Here is a 24,120-nt window from a genome sequence, read left to right as displayed (position 1 = left end):
GAGAGAACAATGCTGCTGCCCAAGGCCTTTCCTCCTGGAAAACTCAAACCCGAATGGCTCTCCCTGCCCCCTGAGCAGACACTGCGAGGCCGAGGTCTGCTTACTGAATGAAGCAGTGAAGGTTTGCTGAGTAGAGGGAAGGTGGGCTGAGGGAGAAGGAGCCCAAGTGGCAGGAGACCTTGGCAGAAGTGTTGTGCCCTGCCTGGGTAGCGAAGGCACTGCTGCCTGGGAAGTGGACCCTTCCCCTGCCATGACCAATGCTGAGCCCGCATCCCCACCCACCTCCTGGAGCCAACCCCTCAGTAGGTCTTTACCAACAGGCCTACAGGAGGTGCCTCTGGCATTGAGAGCAACGGTAGCCTAGACGTGGGAAGGGCGGAGACTCTGTCATCTCCTCCCAGTCATCCTATTTTGCAGATGGGAATGCTGGGCATTTTTCAACAGTGCCACAAACACGAACCAAGCAGATGACTCTTGACTACAAAGATGGCAAAGCCAGAGGGGTCAGGCCGCTGTCACTCACAGTAGACACCTTTGTTCCAAGGTCACACACAGCCAGGTAGTGATCGCTATCCAGCAACCAGCCTCTGTTGGTTCTATCTCCCTAAGCTTTTTTATTATTTGGGAAATAGTACATATGCCTTTTCTGGGTGGGCTATGTACATTTACAATGTCTTATTACATCATGTGATATTGCGCTCTAATAAGAAATATATATTTGGTCTTCATCCTGAGTCCCAGCACAGTGCTTCTAAAGCCTTGCAGTTCCCTGGGGGATGGGGTGAGAGGAGCATCTTCTGTTATTCTCAATGAGCCCGTTTCAACCACATTTGAAATTATGCTCATGAGGTGACTCTGTGGGCCCCTAGAGAGCTTCAGGATGGGGTCTGGTCACCAAGGAAACCAATGTTGTGATTAGAGGGTTGGACCTTTCAGCCCCACCCCCAAACTCAGGAGTGAGATACTCGCCAATGGCCAGTGACTTAATCAATCATGCCTATGTAATGGGCCTCCATAAAATCCCAAAAGGATGGGGTTCAGATAACTCCCAGGTGGGTGAACACATGGTGGAGGTGCTCGGAGAGTGGGGCCGCCGGAGAGATCAGACGCTCGGCCACCCCTGAACCTCACCTCACACATCTCTTCCATTTTAAGTTATAGTCTTTATGATAAATCAATAATAATAAGTAAACTGTTTTTCTGTGAGCTGTTCTAGCAAATTATTGAACCTGAGGAGAGGGTCATGGGAACCTCCAATTTACAGGCAAGCAGTCAGAAGCACGTGTGGCTCGGGACTTGCAATTATGTCTGAAGTGGTGTCTGCATTAATTTCAGGTAGATGGTGTCAGAGTTGTATTGAATTGTAGGACACCCGCTGATGAAGGAAAGTTGGTTAGTGTGAGGGGGTAAAAACCCACACATTTGGTGTTGGAAGTAAAAAAACAAACAAAAAACAGATCATAGTACATCAGTTCGAGGATTTTATATATTCAAAACTAACTACTGATTTCAGACATCAGCACTATTGTTTTCCTCCATTTTGCCCTTCTGCTGTTTACATTTTCCACATAGTATATTTTTAATATTTTTCTTTTGAAATCATTTTAGACTAACAAACGAGTAACAAAAAAAAATAATAATAAATCCTTTTATTTTTCTTGCTGACTAATGTATCAGTCTGGGTCCAGCAAGAGACAGAAACCACATGGTAATTTAAACAGGGCAAGTTTAACATAGAGAATCATGAAACTGGGACAGGACAGTAATTACACAGAGAAATCCAAAGGGCAGCCTATGGTTGCAGGAGGAAAACCAAGGAAGAGCAGTCTTAGAAGGGGCACCCTCCCCAAGCCTGGGGTTCATACCATGTTGGAGAAGTTTGCTGTCTGCCCAGGCCAGAGCTGGTCCACAGGTGAGGGCAGCAGGAAACCCCCACGGCCCCGAGTGTCCTGAATGTTACTGCCAGGCATGCCAAGAATGCCAGCCCCTTGCCATGCTTTATCCAGGCTCGGGGCTGGTGCAGGGAGCAACCTTGAGAAAGGAGCACAAACGATGAGTTCATCAGCACTTGGTGTGAAAGCAGCGAGACCCCCAGCTCAGCGTGCCCTCCTGGGACACGTGCCCCACATGTGCATGCCCGCATCCAGGCCCGTCTGCCTCACAGCCAGGGACTGGGGGAACCAATGCCAACATGGAGCTCTGGCTACTGGTTCTTCTGTGAGTAAACTCTGACCCGGGAACCTCGTGCCTCCTGCCAGCATCTGGAAAACAAGAACATGCCAACTGGTTAGCCTGAAGCAGGTAGAAGTGCAGCCCTTCACAGTTCTTGACTCAACCCCAGAGAGCACAGGTGAGCCAAGGCAGGGGGTGGGTGCACAGAGGGCGCTGGGGTGCCCGTGTGAATGTGAGCCTGGGCTTGCAGCGACCGCACCGGGAAAGTCATGAGAAACGACCTCCAGGCCACAGGCATACTGAGGCTGGAGGACAGACATGCGGAGAGAGTGGAGAGCTGATGCGAGGGCACGTTCTGGACTGTGCTGCGTCCATATTAGAAGAACCAGGGAGAAAGGGCACTGGGCCCGGGCCAGACTCCAAGGGATGCCCTCTCTGGGCATGCGGCTGGGCAGAGCACTGCCAGATGCTGTGAAGGACTGTGAAGAAGTAACACAAAGCAAAACACGAAAGGAAGCCACTTCCCCCTTCTAACGCCCTCGCTACAAAACTTGACATCACGCTCGCCGTAAGGAGTCCCAATCAGAGTCTAGTCTGTGAATGCTGTGCAGATGCTGCAGCAGAGAATCAGACCTGAGAGGTAATACACCTATAACAGCCCAATCCATTCTTTGGCTAGCTGGTGTCCATCAGCAAAAGTTTACACACATTTGGACTCCCTTACAATAACTAAATAATCCTATTTCTCCCTTAAAAGACACAGCCATCTTGTGACACGTGAAGTTCTCCCCAAAATGAGAAGATGTACAGACCCAACAGTCACGGCACCCATCGCTATACTTGGTCCCCAAATTCAGTCATGGTTCCACTGAAAATTCAGTCACCTAAAGATTACACCAAAATGCTAACCTCCAGCAACTTGTTTATAAAATAAAAATTGGGAGGAGAGAGGAAAATGGTTAGAAAATAAACCTATGCACATGACAACCAAAAAAGATATACAAAGCTGCTACCGCCCTCATTTCTGTAACTGGTAGTGAGATGAGGTTGTAGGAAAAACCATGGCTTCCTTCCTCAGCTGTCCATTCTTTAGCTCCTTTGCCCTCCGGTAGAACCTGCTCTGGGTATCTTTGTGGGAAATCCTTCATTTCCAAAGGACCTGAGTCTTCACTAGTCTTGTTGGATTTTTTTACTTGTATTTTTTTTGGTGGTGGTTGTTTTCATTAACATTTACCACTGGTCATGAAAGTATTAAGAGATGCCCCAATTGCCCACATAGCCCTGGGCACCAGAGTCCTCCTGGCCTCCATTGTGTTGCAGTAACCCAACCCAACCCCTCCCCCCTTCTACTCCCCCCTGCCTTGGTAATTGGGATCAATCATTCAAGCCAGTAGATTAACCCACTACCCCCTTTTTTTTCTTTCTTTCTTTTTTTTTTGCCTGCTGGTTCCAAGGCATAAGGAGCCCAAAGTGGCCAGGTGGCAATTTCAGCCTCCAATTCAGTGGGACCATCACTATGTCACCTAGTGGAAGCATTTCCCTCTGGAGACTAAGGTCTCTAAGCCACCTCAAAGTTGCAGGACGAGAAACAAAACTTCTATAAGTAGGTGAGTCTGTTCTAGTGAGAGGAGCATTCTGGCTGTGGGAACGCAGCACCACGTAACGGCCCCTGGCTCAGAGTGTATACTGTACCCTGTAATACAGAATCCCTTTCGGGATGCTGCTTCCCATCTGGCATCATAACCGACTCTTCAGGAAGCTATTCCACCTTTCTACTGGGTCAACCACTTCTGAGTTATGGGACCTGTGATAAAACCACCCAGTTTCATGGGTATGAGCGTACTGCTGCACTTCCTTTGCTTAAAGTAGGTTCCTTGACCTCATGCAACACTGTCCAGAATGCCATTATAATAGACAAAGCTTTAGTGAGGTCATGGATGCCGGTGCTTCCAGAAGCAAAATGGACAGGGAAGTCAAATCCACACCCAGAATATACGTCTATTCCAATGAGGACAGGTCTCTGTCCCTTCTACGATGGAAGACGTCCAGCATAATCAACTTGCCATTTGGCGTCGGGCTGGACACCACAGGACTCATCGCTGGTCTCGGCTGCTGGGAGCTCAGAGCCTGGTCTGCTTTGGTGAGTGGGAGGCCATGATGATGAGCACATGCACGCATCCATGCCTGCCACTTGATCACTTCACTCATGGATGGTGAGCAGCTCCTGGAGCAGAGGCAGTCAGAGCTGGCTGCACAGAGCACTTGGACAGACACGTCTCAGACACAGGGTCGCTCACTTTCCAGCTGATTATTCAGAGGCTCTTCTGCAGTGTGGGCCAGTTGGTGGCTCTTCCAGAAGCCAAATTTCCAAATCTGTTCCTTCCAAATTGCTGACTAATTTATTAGTAGCCTTCCCTGAATTAATATACATCCATATACCGGCTACTTCTCACTCAAGATATAGACAACCCAATGTGCTTGTCAAAGTTCAGCCCCTGAGAGACTTTCCCCAAGACTATTTGTAGGGCCCCTTGAGTGATGCCATAGTGCTGTATCTGTCCACTCAGGGTGGGATCAGCATATCCTGCAGACCACCCTGCAAACGGAGCTCACGTTTTTTCTTCCACAGTCAACTGGTTATAAGAAGCAGGGTGGGTGTTCAGTTGGTGCACGGCCCAGAGCATCCTGGAGAAGGAGGTGGAAGGTGTTATGTGGGAGGACTTGCCAACAGGAGATCAGGAAGGACAAGGGAGGATTACATCCTATTTCAACGAAAAGTCAGGAAACCACCCCCATTTCCCCCTCCAGTACTTCCAGGAACGTGGCCTAGAGTCAGCCACCACTCTCTAAAAGCCAGCCTGTACCCCCTTCGCCTTCAGTTTGTGATTAAAATTGCTTAAGGAGCCGAGACCGGTTTGGCTCAATGGATAGAGGACTGAAGGGTCCAGGGTTCGATTCCGGTCAAGGGCATGTACCTTGGTTGCGGGCATATCACCAGTAGGGGGTGTGCAAGAGGCAGCTGATCGATGACTCTCTCATCAATGTTTCTAACTCTCTATTTCTCTCCCTTCCTCTCTGTACAAAATCAATAAAATATATTTTAAAAAATAATTATAAATAAATAAATAAATAAATAAATAAATAAATAAAATTACTTAAGGGGGGAAAAAGAAAGAAAGAAGGAAGGGAAGGGAAGGGAAGGGAAGGGAAGGGAAGGGAAGGGAAGGGAAGGGAAGGGAAGGGAAGGGAAGGGAAGGGAAGGGAAGGGAAGGAAGGAAGGAGGAAGGAAGGAAGGAAGGAAGGAAGGAAGGAAGGAAGGAAGGAAGGAAGGAAGGAAGGAAGGAAGGAAGGAAGGAAGAAAGAAATAGGCTGGGGGTCCAGGCTGGGACAATTCAGGTCCCAAGCCTCAGAGCCTCATGCTATTTCCAGGCTATGCTTCTGAGTATGGAATAAACAAGACGTTTCCGGTAAAACAGATGACAGCAGAACCACTGTGCCCACAGACATCTCTGTGTATTGGACCAGTCTGTGGCCGCTGTGAACCTGAGTCAGAAGGGCCCTGATTCTGGCTCAGACATCTTTTTATTACTTCGAATTTAATTACCATCTTCAGGAATGCGCACCTTTTGGGCTTCTGCTTGGAAGTGTCTCAGGTGTGGGCGGGTGAAAATGGGTGGCGGGAGGCTGGGCCTGGTTCCCTGTGGCTGGCCGTGGGGCCTCAGTCCCACAGAAACTACCTTTGCAGAACACAGGAAGTGGACAGGACATGTCTATGGCACCGTCTGGCTCTGAAAGGCTGTGACTGTGTGTCCTGGGAAGAAGGAGAAGACCTTGGAGTGTGCCTGGCATGGGTCCTCAATCATATTAAACAAAGATTTTCCCCCTAAACCAGTGGTCAGCAAATTCATTAGTCAACAGAGCCAAATATCAACAGCACAACGATTGACATTTCTTTTGAGAGCCAAATTTTTTAAACTTAAACTATATAGGTAGGTACATTGTTATTAAAGTAATCAGGGTCCTCCTAAGCTGGCCTTTGCTAAAAATTCAAGAGGCCAAAGAGCCCCATGTGGCCCACGAGCCGCAGTTTGCTGACCACTGCCCTAAATGAATCAAGTATCTATTTTGCCAAACGTCTGTCTCTGCTGATGTTGAGCTCAGTGGCTTCTTGAGGCAGCCTGCTTAGCTCAGGGTTCAGATGTCCACGGGGCATCTTGCCTGCTGGTGGGGGCCAGGTGGGGGAGCTGGAGACGGGAGAGGGCTCAGGAACTCTCCGCTGGAAAACAGCATGGTGCAGCCTGCACTTGGACGCTCCAAGTTCTTGGCTGAACATCTGTGTTATTGGAATCAATTAATCTGTCTCTCTCCTCTCCCCACCACCAATCTTGCTTTTAGACGACCATTAATATTCATGTGTAAATTTTAAAGAACACAAAAAGCTGACTCCCCACTTCCTGCCCCGCCGGCCGCTTTCTGCCTTGGCCAAGTGCAGTCCCCGGGTGGCAGCTTGGTCAATGCAGCCCTGTGTGCAGGCCTGCCCGCCCCACCACCCCCACCCTGCCCTCGGCCCCCATTGGCTGCCTGGGCCTGCAATGGGACTGCACAAGGGGCCCACGCCCAGAGGAAGGAATAAAAGGCCGTCCCTCCTCACCATTCCTGCCACTCAGGACACTGCAGCCAGGAGGTGACCACAAAGAGCGAGGAGCGACCAAGATCACACGTGAGAGGAAAAGCCTGCTTTTGGGGGGCTGGGTGGGCAGGGATCCTACAAGATGGACTGAAGAACCAGGTGGTAGTTTAAAAAGCCCCTTTAGCATAAGTGCAGCATTTCAAAGCGTGGATTTTACTACTGCGCTGTGGATATGACTGCCTCAACCTTAGACAGCTGGAGGTTCATATTTTTATTATTTGCCCATATATTTTTTACCATATTTATTTGGCCATATTTTTATTTGCCCTTTTTATATATATATATAATTCATCAAGAACAATTTATTATTAAAAAGTCTTAGCAATACAAGACCTAGCCGATTTGGCTCAGTGCATAGAGCATCGGCTTGCAGATGGAAGGGTCCCATATTTTTATTACCATAAGTTGGAGGAACCTTGGGTCTGGTGACTGCTGACATTTCCCCAGATATACTGCAAATATTGATTCTTCCCTCTTTGAAGAGGAGGGTTTTTGCTTCCGCGGGGCTGAGGATGGGCAACCTGATGCTAGCTTAGCCCTCTCTTACAGATGAGTGTTTTCTCTCTCTGCTCCTGCCCTGGCCCTGGGCACACACGGCTTCTCAGGGTTCCCGTTTCCCTCAGAGGAAAACGTCAGGGCCTCTGGACTCCCACTCAGAAATTCCATGCAAACTGAGAGGCCTTTATAAGTGAACTATAAATTGGGTCAAAGAAATGGGGGTTTATGGTGGGCTTAACTCTCATCAGGCTGGTAATTTCTCAAGTAGGGAGGGCCCCTTCCTTAGAGGGAACCCCCACATCGTGTGCGATGTGTTAAAGCTCAAAACTTCTCTTGTTTTTGACATGAAAATATTAACACAGGAATAAGAGGCTAATTGAAGCAGGAATAACAGTCATAGATTCAAGTGGAAAAGGAAGATGGATATTTGATTTCCATTTCTCTTAAAAGATAAGCTTTAAACCATCAATTGTTTCTTAGTCAATGGGAAGAATTTAACAGGGAGAAAATTAGTTAACTTGTAGGATGGTTTTAAAGAAAATAACATTTTATGGAGTTTTAAAACATATGAAGTATATATTCCATGTTCCTCCTTTTAGAAAAATCCCACTAGTCATACACAAAAAATAATTTATCTTCCTCTTCCCCAAAACATTATGGGTTTTGAGAAGCATCAGGATGATATAAAAGGTTTTGTTTTATTTTGGTTTTATTATTGATTTGAGAAAGAGAGAGAGGAAATGGGGGGGGGGGCACACATTGATTTGTTGTTCCATTTATTTAATGCATTCATTGATTGGTTCTTATATGTCGGGTCTGGGGATCAAACCCGCAACCTTGACATATTGGGACAACACTCTAACCAACTGAGGCTTGTTTTGTTTCTTTAAAAAAAAAAAAAAATCAATAATTGAAATTTGAGTGCAAAGGATAAGTAGGAAATGTTTAAAGATTTTCATCCATCTGAATTGTTCTATCTGTATATGATATATCTGATTATTAGGGACTTAAAACAAAATATGATAATTAATGGTGTGACTTTAGCAAAAATCAGGCCAAGATGAAAACCCTCAATTCTCTTTCCCTTGGGAAGTCAGAAATAAAAATTTAAATATTTTATTCCAAGTTATTTTTAAGATGTGACATACTCAACAAGGAGATGTAATTCTTATATTTATCTTTGACTAGGATTCAAGGTCTAACGTTGGTAAATTTCTCTGGCCAGGTGTCTCAGTTTTGTGAAACAATTGAAAACTGTCCTTTGTAAAATGTGCCCAACCCCCAGGTGTGATCAGGTACTGCTTCAGTTTACAGGCTATGGTATAAGGTGCGGGTTGAGGGAAGCAGAAAGTTTGGACTTTGGCAACTGCAGAGAAACACTCACTAGTGAATAAGCAGCCTTTGCCCCATTCACTTGAGGCAGCACCTCCATGGATCCCAAAGAAATACCTGGCGGTGGCCCCTGCTGCACTGGCCTGTCCCTGTAGGGGAACAGGCTTCACTGTTTAACCCGATAATACAGTTTTGTTTCTAGTAGGTCAAAGTACCCTTCACTGATCTACTTTATCACAAAAAAAAAAAAATTGTGGAAATTCTACTATATAAATTTTTTTCAGTAAAATTTTTTTTATTAAAAAATGAGTTAAATTTACATATTAGTTCAAAGGAAAGCAAATACCTACATTTTATGATCTTTAAAATCTTTTGGAAAGACCTACACTTTTCATACTAAACATATTCTTAGTAATCCGTATGTGCTACTGTATGAATGGAATTCTCCTCCTGTTTTCCAGTTGTTTGGTGACAGGATATAAGACTACTATTGATGTTTATACCCTCATTTGGCTCCTAGTCACCTTACCTCTTTCTTATTAATTCTAACAGCTTGCAGCACTGTTCTGCTCAGCAGCCCTGTCACTGACTTGGGGCCCTGCCAGGGTAGAGGGTGCCCAAGGTAGGAGGCAGGGATCAATCTCAGAACTCCTTCACTGTTCTGCCTTCATATTTTTTAAAGATTTTTAAATTAATTTTTAGAGATAGAGGAAGGGAGAGAAACATCAACGTGAGAGTGCAACAGTGATTGGCTGCCTCTTGCACACCCCCTACAGGGGATTGAGCCCCAAATCCAGGCATGTGCCTGACCAGGAATTGAACCAGCAACCTTCTGATGCACAGGACAATGCCCAACCAATTGAACCGCATGAGTCAGGGCAGCCTTCATTAAAAAAAAAAAAAAAAAAAAAAAATTTTTTGATTTTATTTTTACAGAGAGGAAGGGAGATGGATAGAGAGTCAGAAACATTGATGAGAGAAAAAACATCAGAAACATCTATCAGCTGCCTCCTACACACACCACCCCCCACCACCACCACTGAGGATGTGCCAGCAACCAAGGTACATGCCCTTGACCAGAATCGAACGTCCACAAGCTGACATTCTATCCAGAGCCGAACCAGCTACGGCTGCCTTCATATTTTTGCTGGCGTGTCCCATTGGCCAAACCCAATCAGAAGCCAGAGGGCCTGGGAACTTGTCGAGGTAGCCAACAGGGACAGAGAAGGGGGGCAAAGAGAGAAGAGTGGATCTCAAAAGTGTGTGGGAGACTAGTGACCACTGAGCAAGTTCCCAGAATGCCCTGCTCCAAGCTTGACATTGGAGGTGAACCAAGGCTGACCCAGCCCCCTCTTCTGGGTGGATGTCTGTATAGGTAACATGTTAACTGTTCTTTGTGAAGCAAAGCAAAAGGCATGAAAAAGCATCTTTCCTCTGTGGACCCCTAGGATGTCTGAGCTGGAGAAGGCCGTGGTGGCCCTCATTGATGTTTTCCATCAATATTCTGGAAAGGAGGGCGATAAGCACAAGCTGAAGAAATCCGAACTCAAGGAGCTCATCAACAACGAGCTTTCCCATTTTCTAGAGGTGAGTCTTTATATAATCGACAGTTTGTGCATTCTCCTCTCCACTTATAAAACCACCTGTGCACTTCTCTTCAGAGCAGACATGAAGGTGATTCCGGGTCTGTTTCAGGACTCCTAAGTTGCTTCTGAAAACTCGTTTGCACGATTGAACCATCATTAGGGAGTTTAGCTTAGCTGAGCCCCATTGTCCTCATTTTCATTTGTTTTGTATGTAGTAGGAACATCAAGAAAAAAATTGCTGTCTCAAAGGCAAAAGTGCAGATTCCAAATAATGCTGACATTTCTCTGAAAAAATCTAAGGATTTACAGCAGTGATTGCAGAATGGATGGAAAACTCACGACTTACCATGGACCATGTGCATATAAAGAAGATGTTAAAGATAAGCTTTTGTTTGGGAGGAAAAAGCACTATTTTAGCTTTAGCTAGATGTTTAGCATTCACCTAAGTCAGTGGTCGGCAAACTGCAGCTTGCGAGCCACGTGTGGCTCTTTACCCCCTTGAGTGTGGCTCTTCCACAAAATACCACGAACTGGGTGAGACTATTTTGAAGAAGTGGCGTTAGAAGAAGTTTAAGTTTAAAAAATTTGGCTCTCAAAAGCAAGTTCAATCGTTGTACTGTTGATATTTGGCTCTGTTGACTAATGAGTTTGCCGACCACTGACCTAAGTGATAAAGATGCCATTCCCTGACCAAATATTTACTGACCACTCATTACATTCACTACTGGGAGAGACACAGGCCCCAGGACATGGCCTCTGCTTCGAAAGCACCCAGGCTGGCACAACCATGAAGGACCACAATCTTGACTGCAGGCAGGAGGCCTGGGGACTTGCAGGGGATTTCATGGAATAAGAGGCATCGGAGAGGACCCCTCCTCCCCCACACAGGTCCCACTCTGATCTGTGGTAAAAGAATGTCCAGACACCTCATGGAGGACTCACTTCCATACCCACTAGCTCCCGCCCTTGGATCAGCCGCCCATTATCTCTATTGCACACCAGTCTTACACCCTCAAGGCAGTGAACTGCAATCTACTGGTGCTTGACCTTAGTACCCAGAATCAAGGTCCTGAAGTGACGAGTCACACACAGGGAAAAGGCCAACCAGTGCACCAGCGCACTGATGCCTGACCAGGAGCTAATTCCGGGAAAGACACCAGAGCCTCCTGAGGGATGGTGATAGGGAGCATGACCATCCCTGCCAGCTGAGCCCCAGGTCCCAGCATCAGGGCAGCACCCGCTGTCTGCAGCTGGCTTGGTTCTCCTGTCCCACCCCCACGCAAAACTCCAAGCTGTGAATGGCACCACCAAGACAGAGGAAGTGACTTGAAGGCTTGTGGTGGGATGGGGGAGGCAACCCCTAGTCCTGTGGTCGGCAAACTGCGGCTCAAGAGCCACATGCAGCTCTTTGGCCCCTTGAGTGTGGCTCTTCCACAAAAATACCACGGCCTGGGCGAGTCTATTTTGAAGAAGTGGCATTAGAAGAAGTTTAAAAAATTTGGCTCTCAAAAGAAATTTCAATCGTTGTACCGTTGATATTTGGCTCTGTTGACTAATGTGTTTGCCGACCACTGCCTAGTCTGAATCTGGTACTGACTTCTCAGGCATTAAGTCCAAGTGGCAGCTGCCTCACTCACATGTACAATTACTCAGTCCCACCAATTCTGCCTTCTAATTTAATCAAAGTCCCAGTTACTTCTGTAAAAACTATTGTTGTGAGGATGAAATGATAGTTTTTGTCAAGTGCTTAACATACAGTGAAAGTTCAAAAACCAGTAACTGCTATTGATTTTAAAATGTAGAAAAAGCTTAACATGTGGTAACCACAATTTATAAAAGATAAGTAATTCAAGGTAAGTATGCCAAGGTGTCATGAGCGTTTGTTGGCCTAGTTTTATCAAGGTAATTTTGGTTAGGAGGCAAACCTATAGCATACCGGTAATTGAATAATACACTGCTGCCATCCATCTTCTAACCTACACTTATAGATCCCGCCCAACCCCTGCTGGAATCTCAGTTTTTACATGTTTTATTTTTTTTTTAATATATGTTTATTTATTTCAGAGAGGGAGAGGGAGGAGAGAGAGAGAGAGAGAGAAAGAGAGAGAGAGAGAGAGAGAGAGACAGAGAGAGAGAAAGAGAGATATCAATGATTAGAAAGAATCATTGAATGGCTGCCTCCTGCATGTCCCACACTGGGGATTGAGCCCACAACCTACGCATGTGCCCTGACTGGGAATCGAACCATGACCTCCTGGTTCAACCACTGTCCCACGCCGGCTGGGCTCAGTCTTTTACATGTTTTAGATTGAAGGCAGCCACTGAACATTACACTGGACTTTTTCAGGCCAATCTTCGCTGCACTGGGGATTGTTATTCTGAACAACCTGCTCTGATGCTCTTTTTCAGCGCAAAATGCCACATTCTCACATGTTTAGGGCCCGTGTTTGTTCCTCAGAGACTTTTTAAGACTATTCCCTTGGCTTCTGTGTTGGGAAGAACTGACAGAAAAAGTTCCATGACACCTAGAAAGCAGCTCAAGTGGCAAAAGGAACACAAGGAGGTCACAAATTTAGGACATGCTAAAGAGTTACTTCAACAACAAAAAACAAAAGGAAAATTTTCAAAACATAAAAAACCCATGAAAATCTTCATTGTGGGGACATCTACACACAGAAACTGACAATTTTTTTTGGGGGGGGGGGGGCAAAAGTTCTTTCTTTTCTTTCAAGACATTTTCCTATAATGTACTCTGGCTGACCGAGATGCTACTCTTTTTTTCCAGGTGTTTTAAGTATAGTGATAACAACCTGCAGGTTTTCAGACCTTGGTTGTTCCAGTCAGTCTTTTCAAATAGCCCAGGTCCCTCTGGACCTAAAGCACATGTGTCAAACACAAGGCCCGCGGGCCAAATCCGTCCCGCCAGGCCTCGCAATGTGGCCCGCACCGCGCTGTCATCACTGCACTCCGCTGCGTTTCCATCACAATGACAGTTTATGACTGTTCAGTAAACCATTCGGCCCGCGATTTAGGCTGGATTTTAGATTTTGGCCCCTTCTCTGAGTTCGACACCCCTAAGTAAGGAAGGTAGAGGAGGCACAACCCCCTGGACAACAGTCCTCTGTTCCCAGGAGAAATCTTCCTGGTATTTTGCATTTTATATCTTAGGTTGTTCCTGTACAGGTTTTTTAAACCAGCCAACTTTTAATCATGTTTTGATGGCCTTCAATTTCATTTGAAAACAAGCTGAGTGACTGATCTCTCTTAGGAAATCAAAGAGCAGGAGGCTGTGGACAAAGTCATGGAAACATTGGACAACGATGGAGATGGCGAATGTGACTTCCAGGAATTTGTGGCCTTCATCGCCATGATTACCACAGCCTGCCACGAGTTCTTTGCACACGAGTGAACTAGAGAAAGCAGCCACGCTGTTCCTGCAGCAGAGGCGAAGTCACACAAGGAAGCAGAGAGGGAGGGCTTGTAGGCTAGTAGGAGCTGAGCTTTCCAGCTGTGTCGTAGCCATTAGGAAGCTTCATTTTCTTTGTGAATGAAAAATCGAAAATCTCTTTCCAAGGGCTGTTTTAATGGCCCCCATCATTCCTTCTGCTATATTAGGCATATGTGCTAGCTGACTGGTCCCTGGGATTCCTGGTAATATCATGTAGGAAAGTCAATTCTCAGTCACAAAGCCTGGGCTATACCAAATCCTAACGCAGAAAAACAAACAAACAAACAAAACCTGACTACCAAACAAGATTCTGGATATTTGTGGTTTCCTTAAATGTCCACTTCATTTGAAACAACAAAGCTCTATGGAACCTTTGAATAGGCTGCCATTTCTTAAATTTGTTAATCAGTGCCAATGAAACCCAACATAGTTAGAGGGTGTGAAAATGCTGTCCCACTGGCCCTTAGAGCATGGTCTCATTTGGATCCCTTTTCCCGTGGTGAGCTGTGATTCCTGAGTAGATATTTAATGCTAACCGTTCTAAATGGGAAAACGTGTCCCATAAACCAACAAGTACTGAAACCTTAACTCTAATCGAAACCAAGAAGCAAAATTCCACCTTCAGTGGAATTCTCCCGCTAGGCTCACACTTTGCTGGATCTGTGGGACTCGGGTTTTGCAGGAGGATGGGCCTCGCCGCAGACAAGTGATCTAGTCTCCCCAGCCTCCTCTCCCCTCTGTGAGATGATGGGTTACTACTGATGTGTCCGGTCTGTCGGTGAATGTCTTTCCTACCTTGTTTGCGCTGTTGATAAAAGTCAGTGTACTTGGAAAGCTGGACGTAACGCTCCTGTATCTACGAATTCAAATAAATCAAGTTTCAAATAATCGTTACAAATATTTTTTAAAAATCGCTTCCAGGAAAATTCAGATTAATCCTACCCACCTCTTTTCCTGCTCTGTATTACTTAAAGACACACATTTCGTAAAACCGTTGATCGCTTGTATTTGCATTCAATAAAAGAGCACTGTGCTAAGTCTCCATAGCCGTGGTTAAAACGTGAAATAAAAACGAAATACCTGCAGAATGGGAAAGAGGAGCAAAGTCGAGGGGGCCTGGCTTTCCTCGCGGCTGCAGGGTGCACAGGGGGGCTCGGGGCCGGGCACCTTAAGAAGGCGGCGGGGCGGGCAGGGCAGGGTGCGCGGAGGGCAGAACAGGGTAGGGGCGGGGCGGCGGGGCGGGGCGGGGCGGGAGGGGCGTGGCGAGGGGAGGGGGGCGGGGCGGCACGTGATGGGACGGCCTTCCCTCTCTTCAGTCGGCCCGCCCACTCCCTCCAGAAACTTCCGGTTGACGTCACGTGGCTTCCTTTGGACCAATCGCCAGGAAGGGGAGCTGCGATTGGTCCCGCCCAACAGGAAGAGGGGGCGTGGCCGAGCCGGCGGTGGAGCTCGGGGCCGGCTCAGGGTTAGGGCCTCGGTTCCGCTCCGCCCGGGCTCGGCCACGCCCCCCAGGCCGGGGTCCCCGCGGTCTCCTACCCGGAGTCTGGGGGCGCGGGCCGGGCGGTCGTCTCTGTCCTGGCGGGTTTGTTCCCGCGGGGGTCACCCTCCAGGATCCTCGGTCCCGCCCGCAGACCCAATAGAGAAAGCTGGCGGGGGTTGTCGTTTCAGGAGCCCCTCGGGGGTGTTGCCTGCTGGCTGTGCTGGGCAAGCTGCCCCTCCGGGGAGGCCCGCGCTGTCCCGCAGGGGCTCTCAGACACACACACACACACACACACACACACACACACACACACACACACACACACACACACACCCCGGCGGAACTGGGGGAGCAGGGCCCACAGCGCGGGGAGAACGCGGACCCTGCGGAGGAGGGGCCCCTCGCCTGGGACGCAGCTAGGGGCGAGCTGGAGGCCCCGCAGGAAGCGAGGGCCCCCAGGGCTGGGAGGGCTATAGGTTAGGGGCCGGAGGAACTCGGCCTTATCCCCAGGGCAGGGGTCGCTCCTGGGCCTCCCAGCAGAGGCGGCAACAGCAGGCAGGGGGTCTCCGGAGAGATGAGGGCGGGAGTTGTAACCTAGGAGAGACACCTCACTCGGACACAGATCAAAAGTTTTTAGAAAAGCGCTTTTATTTCCTGCGCAGGGTCTGCAGCCGGCTCATGCAGGGAAGACGGGACCGGACTGCAGCCCCAAGCTTTAGAAGCCTTTTGCTTATATAGGCTTCTCATCCTTAGCAAGCAAGCAAGCTACGAGTACAGAAGCGGATATCTGCCTTTAGCCATCAGCAATTCTCAATTATTTTACGTTTAACTTGTCAGTTCTCCCTTCCTCCTCCCGCCCCCTGGCCTTACCCCTCTTGTATCAGATAGTGGTCAGCACATCCTGCTTTTAATGAGCTTGTTTTAACGAGCTGTGCAGCGGCTGCCGTGCTGGCCTTGTGGAATTCATGGTGCACAGATGCTGCGCTGGCCTTGGGAATTTTTCAGTCCATAACAGAGTGAAGAAGAGATTTGGGCCAGTCCATCCGCCGCTTCAGACGCGTCAACCTGGGAGGACCACGGGCCCATGCTCAGGTCAGCACTTTGCTGTTGCTGTCTTGAAATATTTGGTCATTTATGGACGAGGGGCCTGGCATTTGCGTTGTGCGTTGGGCCCTGCAGATGATGCACCCCGTCCTAGGCAATGGTGGGACACAGGGCAGCTGGCTTGGGAGCCCAGAGTGAGTCTGTCTGACTCAGCCTGCACGGCCATCCTCAGGGACTCCTGGGGGCTTCCTGCCACAAACTAAGTGAGCTCCAGGTTGTAAATGTCCATCCTCCTCCCCTGCCCTGCCCTCAGCTGAGAGGAACCTGCTCTTACCAAGAGGCACTGTCTGATTCCATTAATGGGCGGTATGGCCCCCAAGTGGCCCACTGGGCACTTCCTCAGACATCTCTAGGGAGAATCAGGTCCCTATAAAGGGAACTCTAAATTTAAAATGATGTCTGTTGTCCCACACTGCCTTTCCCATCATGACCCAGTTCAGCCACACACAACTCCCTGACCCCCTTCAGTTACCATTTTAATCCACAAGATGGGGCCAAAGTAGCCCAGAGAATGTCCCTGACAGCAGCATTAAGGTTCTCGGGGCAGAGATGGAGACCAAGCAGAGTATCCCATTTGTTGGTCCTGCACTGACAAGTGCTGTCATAGGGTCTGGGGCCTGCAGGAACCCAGCCTCCACTCAACCATGTGGACCATCCCAGCATGTACTGCTATCCCTGCTCCAAGCCTGGGCAACACAGCTGTCAGACTTTCCTGCCACTGAGAGGAGGCATCCTCATCTTGTTATCATGAAGGGGAAATGCATGACCTGGGGCAGTGGTCGGCAAACCTCAGTTTGTGAGCCACATGCAGTTCTTTGGCCCCTTGAGTGTGGCTCTTCCACAAAATACCACTGCCTGGGCAAGTCTATTTTGAAGAAGTGGCGTGAGAAGAAGTATAAGTTTAAAAAACTTGGCTCTCAAAAGAAATTTCAATCGTTGTATTGTTGATATTTGGCTGTTGACTAATGAGTTTGCCAACCACTGGGGGTCTCCACGGAGAGCTCCCAGCAGGCACAGGGACTTCAGGAAGGCCCTGGATTCCTGAGCCCTGGGTCATTCTTCCCTCTTTCACCCTGGCCCTGCCCCCCAGGGAACAATGAGGGAAGGGACATTGAGGTTGGGCAGGCCAGGGCTCCACCTGCCCCCCTTGCCTTCTCTGGCCCTGGAGTCGCCCAGGGGCCTCTACCAGCTGGCCCTCACGCACAATAGATCTTCACCTCCATAGGATGGGTCCTGCCCTAAGCAGACCACGTTTCCTGCGACCACCAAAGTACATTTTCCCCCAGGCCACCTGGGGTCCTACTCTGAATGTCTTCCTTGTGGGCAGTTTATATCCCAGCATGACATCCCTGCAGCTCCATTTTGCAAGATCCTCCCCTAGTCTCCAAGACAAGAGGGGCCCTTCAACTCACACACCAGCTGAGGCCCTGGAAACAGTGACAACTCTTCCCAGGAAGCTCTGAAAAGGCCCACAACTCTATCCCATGAGGCTCCTGGGTGTGATTGCTGTTTCTGGGTTTTTACTTGTTTAAATTTATCAGATTCAAATTCAGTAAAAAACAGTTTTGATGAGCAAAGGTTAAAATTAGGGGTTTAGATGGCAATCGCATGAGCCTCAGCCAGTTTACATGTGCAATTTCTTATTGGTTGCATAGTGTTAAGATTTTCTTGATCAGGATGTTTAATTTTGGAGGTTTCATCCCTCTCTGATCCAGATATAACTTGGGTTCTTATCATTGCAGTTCTGGCCAGATGAGATTCTGGTACAACCTTTTTTCTCTGTGTTCGATGAGAAAAGGGCTGGCTTCTTAGAAGAGTGTAAAAAATAAACATCATTCAAGCAAGTTGGCAGGAGGCAAAGCAGGGAGGTTTGGGCACAGGCTGGACATGGGGCAGAGCCTAGGCTGAGGCTGGCAACCTCAAGAACAAAGCCCAGTGCCCCAGGCTCTCTTGAAGACCCCTCACCCCAACCCCCCCGCATTGAACATGCGGGTCCCCGGAAACCTTTCACATAGAGAAGACTGCTCCGGAAATCTTCCCCTCTGAGGGGCTGGGGATAGACACCGAGGAGGAAATGCTGAGCCACATGGGCCCCACAGCTCCTTCCACACAAAACTCTACTGGGTCCTGTTAAATATCCCAAGTGACAGGTCTCCCAGATCTGGGAGGGGACCCGTGTCTGGCTGTGTGACTGTTTTAACCAGGAAGTTAGAAAGCACTGGGTTGGTAGGGCAGAACTGTCAGCCTGTATGGTCCTTACAGAGGAATAGTGCCCGCCCTTTCACTTGATTATACTGTGCAAGGCATTGGGTAGGGAAGTCCTCACCACCTTGAGGACCCCTGAGCAGGGACATTACAATTTATAGTCTTATAATTACCTTTATCTTTACCAGTACGGTGTGTGTTTTTTTCATGTGAATTGAAATTACCATCTGAAATCACTTGCTTTCAGCCTGAAGAACTTCAGTATTTCTGATAATGCAGGTCAGCTAGAAACAAATTCACTCTTTTTATCTGAGAATGTAATATGCCTCCACTTTTGAAAGAGCTTTGCTGGATAGACATGTCTTGGGTTTTTTTTTTTTCCTTTGGGTTCTTAGAATATGTTAAACCCCTGCCTTCTGGATTCCATTATTGCTGGGAAGAATTCAGCTGTCAATTTACTGGAGTTCTCTTGCAAGTGGTAAGTTGTTTCTCTCTCGCTAGACCCAGGCACCTCTGGGGCAGTAGCCAGAGGTCTTCTCAGTTTGCATCTTCTGGCATGGCACCACTAACTTATGGTCAAGGTCAGTCAGAGCCACTTCATCCAAGGTAGGGGCTGCATTCCATGAGTGGAGGCTGGATGGAATAGATCTCCCAGGAGATCAGTCTTGGTTCAAATAACAGATTCTTGGTTTTCTTACTGAACTTTCATGCACAGATGTTTTTCCATTTGCTGTATGCCCTTAGGATCATTTCCAAAAGCTTTAAGTGATATTTTTTTTAACAATTTTCACCTGTTATTCTGAATATCATGTTCACAGAGCTTCTCAGGCTGTCTCAGTCTTTCCCTACTTTTTAATGTAAAGTAAATGGTAAACATTGCTGTCTTTGAACTTGTGTTGCACTCATCAGCATGCAACAACAGCCCATAGGTGACCTTCATTCCCCTGTTCTCCATCTGGAACTGATGGCAGCAGCTGGGTGTACCCGCCTGCAAGTCCAGCTCACTGTTGCTGGGCGTGGCAATGGGTGGCAATACATCTCTCCTCAAAGCTTCATCTGGTCCCTCATTGTCCTTTTTCAGCTTTTGCTTTTAAACAGTATCTGTAATGATCATTCATGATATTTGGCCTTTTCAGTCACTTGGAGGGTCTGGGGAACAAGGTACACTATACTTAATTGGCACTTAGAATTAGTAATAACCTCTCAATTTCTCACTTTGCATCGCCCTTGGCAAACTCCACAAGGTCCTGCCTAAACATTTCACAGATTTGTGTAAACAGGTTCCCTCCTTAAACTCTGAAAGACAGAGCTGGATGCAGGAAAACCGGGGCAGTGAGCACCCAAGGCTTCAAGCCTGGCATGAACTCTTACCTCCACTCCACCTATAGGAAGTAAGCCGGAGGCAGTAATTGTAACTGCAGACGTGCACACACACATCTGAGAGGAGGTTCACTGCAGCACTGTTGAAAGAACTATGATGGACAACAGCAATTGAGCAAAAGCTACCTTTAGTCATGACACACCTATACAGTCATTAAAACATGTAGAAGAATATATGTAACATATTAAAAGTCTAATTTATTAAGTACAAAAGCTGATTATAAAAGTATATGGTTCTAATTTTGTAAAAAATTTTAAAAGGAAAAAAATCCCCAAAAAGATTTACGTCAAATACTAATGCTGCTATATTACTCAGAGGTAGGATTATAGATTTTCTTCTTTACACTTTAATGTGCTTTGTAGATTTTATGCTATATGCATAAATGCTTTTATATTCAGAAAAAAGTAAATGCATAATAAAATACATCCTATTTGGGATCATTTAAAAAACCTTTTCACACATTTCAAAATGCAGAATTACAAAATCAATAACTTTTATTAACATTATGATATAAAAAAATTTTAGTGTGATATACAGAATTCCCAGAGAGTAATCTTAAAACATTTTAATGTGCTTCTTAAAGTCTTAATTTACAAGACACCTTGTTTTACTGCCACTGACCTTTCAATACAAAAATTTTACATTGTTTGCTACAAAACTACAACATTAAGATTAGGGTTAGGTAGTTCTTTCCCCTGCCGGTCATTCTATTTTAAGGAATATCTGTTATCTGTATGTCAAACAATAAATTACACAGATTATGTACATAATTACAATAGATTATTACAATTCCAGTACGTTGTAACATACTAACTGCAGTCCACCACCACAGGCAAACAGAGCTACAATGCACCTGCTATTAGTAGCCAAATAAGAGTAAAATGTGAGAGTTAGCCTAGTTAGCCAGACCTATTTGGTGGAGAATTTTAAATGGTAGAGAATTAGTAACAGCTTTGTTAGGCACTGATTCAGGCTAATTCCAGAAAAACCTGTTTGTTTCTACGAAGCATGCATGATCCATAAACTTTCCCATCCACAGTTGCCCCCAAACCCAACAACTTCATAACATACTCTTTATTAGCTATATAAAAATACTCTATGTCCTAGATTTGAGCTTCACTTCAAATTCTTAGAAGTTTCTAAAGGATTTTATATACTCTTTGATTTAGGTTTACTGTAACATCATTCCGTTTAGTCATCACTGAATGTGGTTTGGCCAAATTTAATAGGCATACAACTCAAAATGTGAAAGCCAGGGTGAGGTTACCAGACCCACCTTCAACATGGGGCAAGGCTCTCCCCACAGCTCGACTGCACTGAGGATGTGAAAACCTCAGACACTGCCATCAATGCTTCCAAATCTGTTAATTTGGGATGAAAAAAATTCAGTGTACTTCCATGTACTCCAGAAGAATTTATATTGTGATGTTATGAAAACAAGTGTTTAGCTAAACAGCATTAAGTTACAAACCTATTAAAGTGGTTTAAAACTAAATGCTGGTTTATCTTTCCGAAACAGAGCATCTACCTTGACAGCCCCAAATGCACTTACTGAGCATCAGTGACAATGTGTGCAGACAATCGGGCACACCTGTTTTAATAAACTGGGAGAGAGGAAGCACCTGGTAACTAGAGTGCCAAGCGCCGGGGTAGGAGGAGTGGGCAGGTCTTGCTGCCCTTCTCATCAGCCTGTCTGGACTCTGCTTCTCCCTGTGAATCAGTTGTACTGGGGCCTCAAGTTCTTTCTAGCTTAAGTTCTACATATAAACTTGTCATGTTAAGTGGGAATAAATAATTGAATTTTTTAAATCAAGAACTATATCTTTAGTCTAAAAAGTGCAAACTTGCAATACAGTAGAAAACAAACTGCACACCTGCAATTCCTCATGATACCCATGGCCAGCCTTTCATTTCCTTTCCCAGTCACCTATCTGTTAAAATACTGACATTTGTGTTTTTGTAAATGTCCTTGAAGATTAAAAAATTTCTTCAAATAATTCAGGAAGTGGCTTCTCAATAAGATTTGGGGAACTTTGAGACCAATCTCTAAAAGTAGGGCAAGGGGTGCAGTGTTCCGTGTTGGCTGCAGTCCTTTGTCCTGGTGGCTACGGACACACTGCGGTGTCTTCACATGTTTTAACACCTTCACATGGTTCCAACCCCCGAAGCCTCACACTGGACAGAACCCTGGAGCTGGTGAGCAGTGCTCACATGTTGTAGGCAACATAGATTGGATCCAGCTGGTCAGCCAGGAAGCCATCACGCAAGTGCATGCGTTGCTTCTCACCCCGAGAGTTGATGGGGATCACGCCTGGGTCGACAATGACCACCACCCCCACGACCAGGTGATGCTCCTCCAGCACCACATTTGTCACCAGGGCCACGAGGTCCAGTGCGTCCTGCTCCAGCCCGTCCAGCTCCACCACCACAACCAGCAGGTTGGTCCAGGTGAACACGGCACTGCAGGGAGAAGACAGATGGCATCACGGGGCATGGACATCTGTTTCTGAAGACCCACAAATACATAGGAAATGATGCCAAATAGAAAAGAGGGGGAAAAACAAGTATATTTATTGACACTGCCCTGCTGTTAAACATCGTTCACAATTGAAAGGCTAGGCTAGCCGAAACTGGTTTGGCTCAGTGGTAGAGCGTCGGTCTGCGGACTGAAAGGTCCCAGGTTCGATTCCAGTCAAGGGCATGTACGTTGGTTGCGGGCACATCCTTGGTGGGGGGTGTGCAAGAGGCAGCTGGTCGATGTTTCTCATTGACGTTTCTAGCTCTCTATCTCTCTCCCTTCCTCTCTGTAAAAAATCAATAAAATATATATATAAAAAAAAAAGAAGAAAGAAAGGCTAGGCTAAATGTGTTGTCTAGGACTATATTCTTTGAAAGTTCCTTTTTAAAAAGATTTTATTGATTTTTACAGAGAGGAAGAGAGAGGGATAGAGAGTTAGAAACATTGATGAGAGAGAAACATCGATCAGCTGCCTCCTGCACACCCCCTACTGGGAATGTGCCCGCAACCAAGATACATGCCCTCAACTGGAATCGAACCTGGGACCCTTCAGTCCGCAGGCCAACGCCTGCATGAGCCAAACCGGTTTCGGCTAATGAAAGTTCTTCTTAAAAATCAGAAGCATGCATTATTTGATATTGAAAGCTGAGCCTGTCCCAGTGCAAACTCCCTATAAGGTGAATAAATTATCAGTGACAACCATTTAAATGAGAAAATTCACAGTAAAAGCAGAAACACCAGGAAAACTGTGGAGACCTCACACTTTGCCTGTTCACTCAGGGCCAAACGCTTGGTCTAACACTGACTAGGAAAAAAAGGAAAGTCCAAGCAAAACCAAAGGGCTGCACCAGGGGTCTCTGGTGCGGGTTTCCTAGAGCAGGTCTGGAGAGCCCAGGGTCAGCTCTGGGAGAGGCAGGCTTTGCCAGCATGTGCTTGTAATCAGGTTCTGCCAGAAGCGTGACCAGGCAGATGGCCCTCAGTCCCTGGCTCTGCCTGAGATGAGGGGCCATTGTGGGGGCTGCTGGATGGGGCTCTTACCACTCGGCGATGCTCCTGTGTGCCCGAATCACGGACGTCTCGATGTCAATGGGGTGGTACCGCATGCCTCTCAGCTCCAGTGTTTCATCCAGAGACCCAACCACATAGAGGGCGTCATGTCGCTCTATGAAGGACACAGTTTGCACACCTCAGAAAGGCACAGTGCGATGTGGACCCCCTCCACACATCTGTGTCAGCCTGAGTCGGGCTCTCCAGAACAGGGAGCTCACTATTCCAACATCACTTGAAAACCAAGCCTCCTAAATGGGTGAGGGGTGCAGCAGAGCCTGATAAAGGTGCTGTCCATCCCCTTGATTCCAAAGAATTATGTCAATGTGTGAAAAATTATTTTAAAATAATATTTACTATTTCTGGAAACGAAATAGCATCTACAGAGGCTACCAAAAGTTCTGACTTGATTTGGCTGGCCTGCTGGGGCCTACGGACTTTGCAGTTATAAGGGGTCATGTGTGGGGAGGTGAAATATGCAGGTGGCTCTGCCTAGGGATCTGCCTTGGGGAGGACTTGACAACATCACCAACAACCCCACAAACTCAGCAGAGGCCGAGGGTCCAAGGACAGTGAGGGACTGTCACAAAGGGAAAAATAGTAATTTTCAGAGAACATCACTGCCAGAGCTCACCCTTCACCCCACACCCAAAGGTACA

At 47.0% G+C, this 24,120-nt stretch overlaps 2 protein-coding genes and 1 long non-coding RNA gene across 18 annotated transcripts in view; 1 reads left to right on the top strand and 2 right to left on the bottom strand.

Moving 5' to 3' along the window:
* Positions 1-1,468: 1,468 nt before the first annotated feature.
* Positions 1,469-14,940, bottom strand: LOC123652815. The gene is made up of 2 exons (XR_006742311.1): positions 14,807-14,940; positions 1,469-2,261 (listed from the first exon to the last, which is right to left on the bottom strand). It is a non-coding gene; the product is annotated as an uncharacterized LOC123652815 (long non-coding RNA).
* S100B (S100 calcium binding protein B) lies at positions 6,737-14,763 on the top strand. Its single transcript, XM_036446341.2, has 3 exons — positions 6,737-6,892; positions 10,141-10,279; positions 13,547-14,763. Exons 2-3 carry the CDS (start codon positions 10,142-10,144, stop codon positions 13,685-13,687), a joined length of 279 nt encoding a protein of 92 aa, XP_036302234.1. The 5' UTR covers positions 6,737-6,892; position 10,141; the 3' UTR covers positions 13,688-14,763.
* Positions 14,941-20,073: 5,133 nt separating the features above from the next.
* DIP2A (disco interacting protein 2 homolog A) overlaps positions 20,074-24,120 on the bottom strand; it is a 75,279-nt gene continuing 71,232 nt past the window's right edge. For 12 of the 16 annotated variants that reach the window (XM_045585335.1, XM_045585330.1, XM_036446321.2 and 9 more), the window contains 2 exons: positions 23,453-23,576; positions 20,074-22,356 (listed from right to left, as the gene is read on the bottom strand). In XM_045585335.1, coding sequence (XP_045441291.1) covers positions 22,104-22,356; positions 23,453-23,576 — 377 coding nt within the window. In that variant the 3' untranslated portion in view covers positions 20,074-22,103. The other 4 variants (XM_045585336.1, XM_045585338.1, XM_045585340.1 and 1 more) reach the window with 4 other exon arrangements.

The sequence above is a fragment of the Pipistrellus kuhlii genome, unplaced genomic scaffold (genome assembly GCF_014108245.1).
Source record: "Pipistrellus kuhlii isolate mPipKuh1 unplaced genomic scaffold, mPipKuh1.p scaffold_m20_p_2, whole genome shotgun sequence".
In the NCBI taxonomy this organism is placed as follows: Eukaryota; Metazoa; Chordata; class Mammalia; order Chiroptera; family Vespertilionidae; genus Pipistrellus; species Pipistrellus kuhlii.
Note: the sequence above shows the minus strand (reverse complement) of the source record. Positions and strands in the feature narration are given on the sequence as shown.